A 4,325-nucleotide genomic window follows, 5' to 3' on the forward strand; every position below is an offset into this window, starting at 1 on the left:
TGCCTCTTGGAGGCCAAGCGTGGTGGCTCATGCCTGTAATCTCAGCACTTTGGGAGGCCGAGGCAGGTGGATCACCTGAGGTCAGGAGTTCGAGATCAGCCTGGCCAACATGGTGAAACCCCGTCTCTACTAAAAATACAAAATTAGCCGGGTGTGGTGGCGGGCACCTGTAATCCCAGACACTCAGGAGGCTGAGGCAGGAGAATCGCTTGAACCTGGGAGGCAGAGGTTGCGGTGAGCCGAGATTGCGCCACCGCACTCCAGCCTGGGCGACAGAGCAAGACTCTGTCTCAACAACCACCACCACCACCAAAAGAGTTCTGCCTCTTGGAGCACCCAGTCTAGAGAGACAGAGAACAGGCGACCAAGGGATGAACAAAGGAATACCAAGGACACAAATAAAACAGAGGCTCCTTCACACAGGACGGCCGGGGCAGTGACACCCTGAGGAGGTGACATTCCAGGGGAGATGGAAGGTCTGTGGACCAGGCAAAGAGCCCTGAGAAGGAATGTCATGGGACAGCAGGGCGAACGGGCAAAGTTCCCGAGGTTGCACGTCAGCAATTTCTAAAAATGCTGACGCAAGAAGGTCAGGGCACACAGGGGAAGGGCGGGGCCAGGAGGATGTGGCCGAGGTCCACCCAGGCTCCGAGCAGCCGAAAGGAACATGAACGCAGGCCTGAGGGCACTGGGGTGCCGGGGGCAGGCTCTGGGCAGAGGAGGGACAGGACGAGCCTGAGTGTTGTGGCAGCTGGATACTGGTGCCCCAAAAGATATCCACATCCTGATCCCCAGAACCTGTGAATGTGTGACCTTACAGGGCTAAGGGGTCCTGGCAGATGGGATTACATTAAAGACCTTGAGATGGGGGCCAGGGCTGGTGGTTCAGGCCTGTAATCCCAGCACTATGGAAGGCTGAGGCGGGAGGATCACTTGAAGTCAGGAGTTTGAGATCAGCCTGGCCAACATGGCAAAATCCAGTCTCTATTAAAAATACAAAATTAGCCGGGTGTGGGTGGTGGATGCCTGTTATCCCAGCTACTTGGGAGGCTGAGGCAGGAGAATCCCTTGAACCCGGGAGGCAGAGGTTGCAGTGAGGCAAGATCACGCCACTGCAGTGTAGCCTGGGAGACTGAGTGAGATTCCATCTCAAAAAAAAAAAAAGAGAAAGAAAGAAAGAAATTGACTAAGCAAGGAAAAACAGTGTGACCTGACAAACTTCTCCATTTTATTGCTGTACTTATGCAAGAGTATGTTCTTAGGAGAATCACACTGAAGTGTGTAGGGTGACGAGATGGTGACTGCGGTAAAGTCCCACATGTGAATGACAAAGCAAATGGAGCAAATGTTAACTAGAGAAGCTGGGTCAAGGGTGTTCGGCTGTTTTCTGTACTACTCTTACAACTTTTCTAAAAGTTTGAAGTTCTTTCAACTTTTTTTTTTTTTTTTTTGAGATGGGATCTTGTTCTGCCGCCCAGGCTGGAGTACAGTGGCACAGTCATGGTTCACTGTAGCCCTGATGTCCCAGGCTCAATGATCCTTCCACCTCAGCCTCCTAAGGAGGTGGGACCACAGGCATGCGCCACCATGCCCAGCTCATTTTAAAATATTTTTTATAGACATAGGGGTCTTGCTATGTTGCCCAACCTGGTTTTGAATTTCCGGGCTCAAGTGATTCTCCTGCCTCATAAAGTGTTGGAATTGCAGGTGTGAGCCACCGCACCCGGCCGCTACCAGAATTTTAAATGACAATGATTTTTTTTTGAGTCAGAGTCTCACTCTGTTGCCCAGGCTGGAGTGCCATGGCGTGATCTCGGCTCACCGCAACCTCCGCCTCCTGGGTTCAAGTGATTCTCCTGCCTCAGCCTCCTGAGCAGCTGGGATTACAGGCATGTGCCACCACGCCCAGCTAATTTAGTATTTTTAGTAGAGACGGGGTTTCACCATGTTGGCCAGGGTAGTCTTGAACTCCTGACCTCAGGTGACCTGCCTGCTTCAGCCTCTCAAAGTGCTGGGATTACAGGTGTGGGCTACTGTGCCCAGCCCACGATAAAGATTTTTAAAAACAACAAATGGAAACAGAATATAAACAAACAACATTGTAATGTTTGTATTAAATCATGCTAGGAGGAACACTGGGGCAATCTCCCACTCACATTTCACAGAGGGGAGGGAAGCCTCACCTGCTTAGCACACAACCACCTGGAGGCTGGGAGCGAGGCCACCCTTCCCCACCCCTCCCTGCCTGTCCCTCCCGCCCTGCCCCTGCTCACTGGGATCCTGCTCGGCGTCCATCTTGGCCTTGAGCAGCATCCGCAGCCGCGATACCTCCTGTCGCTTGAGCTCATCCAGCTTGGTGCGGACATGGTGGCTGACGAAGTCCAGCTCTCGGCTCAGCTTCCCGCTCTGACAGGAGAGGAGACCCTGGTCAGCCTGGGGGCCTGGGAGGGGGCATGCTGGGCGGCCTCGGCCTGCTCTCTGTCTTCTCTGGCAGCTTCTTACAAGCTTTCTCATGCCCCAGTCTTATACCGCCTCTTCCCTGCTTATAGTCCCCCAGCTCCTCAGAGTCTTCAGGAAGGACAGCTCCCAGCCCGTCAGCCTGGCATTCAAGGCCCTGCCTACCTCTGCTGCCCCATCTCCCGTCATTCATCAAGTCACACGTTTAGGGCCAGGTGCGGTGGGTCACACCTGTAATCCCAGCACTTTAGGAGGCTGAGGTGGGAGAATCGCATGAGCCCAGGAGTTCAAGAGCAGCCCGGGCAACATGGCAAGTCCCTGTCTCTAGAAACAATAAAAAATTAGCTGGGCATGGTGGTGAGACCCAGGCCCACAAGGACAGACCCTGCTACCAGGGTTCAGTGTCCTACTCAGTGAAATGGGGACAATGACAGTGCTCCTAGAGGCCTGACATGGGAGTTCATGGTGACGTGAGGGACACCAGCACCTCCCTTATTTTGAATTCTTCCTCTGTAGAAGGCACCATAGGAGCATTCTGTTAGTGCGACCCTCTCATAGCACTTGCTAAGGAGTGTCACCATGCTCTTCCACACCCTTTACACATCTTTCTTTGGAAAATCCAAAGCCCAGAATCCTTCCCTTGGAAAATCCAAACCCGAACCCTGCTTTTTCCAGATGGGGAAACTGAGGCACGGTGCGGGGAGGCCCCATAGCTGGTAAGTGGTGGAGCTGCAACTGAAAGCCTGCCCCGCGGGACTCTGCACTAACCTCGTATTCTGTGCTCCCCAAAGCTCTTCCCAGCTTGTGACCCCAAGAAGCAACTTCTCCCTGAGCCTCATTTTGGTGATTTCAAATACAGGCAGAGCTGGAGCCATGTGGCCCCTTTGAAGAAACCAGTATGGCCAGGCACGGTGGCTCACGCCTGTAATCCCAACACTTTGGGAGGCCGAGATGGGCAGATCACAAGGTCAGGAGTTCGAGACCAGCCTGGCCAACATGGTGAAACTCCATCTCTACTAAAAATACAAAAATCAGTCAGGCATGGTGGCGTACGCCTGTAATCCCAGCTACTTGGGAGGTTGAGACAGGAGAATCCCTTGAACCCAGGAGACAGAGGTGCAGTGAGCTGAGATCGTACCATTGCACTCCAGCCTGGGTGTCAGAGCAAGACTCTGTCTCAAAAAAAAAAAAAAAAGAAAAAGAAAAAAAGAAACCAGTCCTCTCCTGAACTCTGTCCCACCCCGCACGTACCCCTCCCACAGCCCCCACTGCCCCCAGCCGCACCTTGATGTCCTCCGCATTGGCAGCTTGCAGCTTCTCTCGGAAATGCCCATCTGTCTCCAGCACATCAATGACCTCCTGGAGGTACCGGTGGTAGTACAGGCCTGTGTCCTGAGGCAACGAGGACAGACATAGCAGCCCCTGCTCCCACCCCCACCCCCACCATCACTCCTGTTACTGTTATGGCCACTCCCTAGGGCAGCTGACGAGGGACTCGTCAGTTTTTACCTTTTCCCATATATGTAGCAAAGATGAAATGAAAATCACATCAGTGAACACCCAGCCCAATACTGCCCAGAGTGGGTGCTCAGAGTGGACATGACTTGTTGGGAAGCTGTGAATCATACCTTTATCCATCTATCCAACCATCCATTCATCCATGCATCCACTCCCCTATCCATATATCCCACCCACCCATCCATCCATACATCCCACCCACCCATCTATCCACCCATCATCCATCCATCCATCCACCCACCCATACATCCATCCACCCATCCATCCATACATCCCACCCACCCATCCATTCACCCATAATCCGTTCATCCATCCATCCATCCATCCATCCATCCACCCACCCACCCACC

At 53.2% G+C, this 4,325-nt stretch overlaps 1 protein-coding gene across 1 annotated transcript in view; it reads right to left on the minus strand.

Annotated features, from left to right (window-relative positions):
• The window catches only part of NUCB1 (nucleobindin 1), a 37,775-nt gene that overhangs the window by 28,470 nt on the left and 4,980 nt on the right, over window positions 1–4,325 (minus strand). The window contains exons 3-4 of the mRNA XM_011979395.1: window positions 3,742–3,849; window positions 2,274–2,406 (exon numbers count right to left, since the gene is read on the minus strand). Coding sequence (XP_011834785.1) covers window positions 2,274–2,406; window positions 3,742–3,849 — 241 coding nt within the window. The remainder of the gene's footprint in view (window positions 1–2,273; window positions 2,407–3,741; window positions 3,850–4,325) is intronic.

Source organism: Mandrillus leucophaeus, unplaced genomic scaffold (assembly GCF_000951045.1).
Source record: "Mandrillus leucophaeus isolate KB7577 unplaced genomic scaffold, Mleu.le_1.0 Scaffold200, whole genome shotgun sequence".
Taxonomy (NCBI): Eukaryota; Metazoa; Chordata; class Mammalia; order Primates; family Cercopithecidae; genus Mandrillus; species Mandrillus leucophaeus.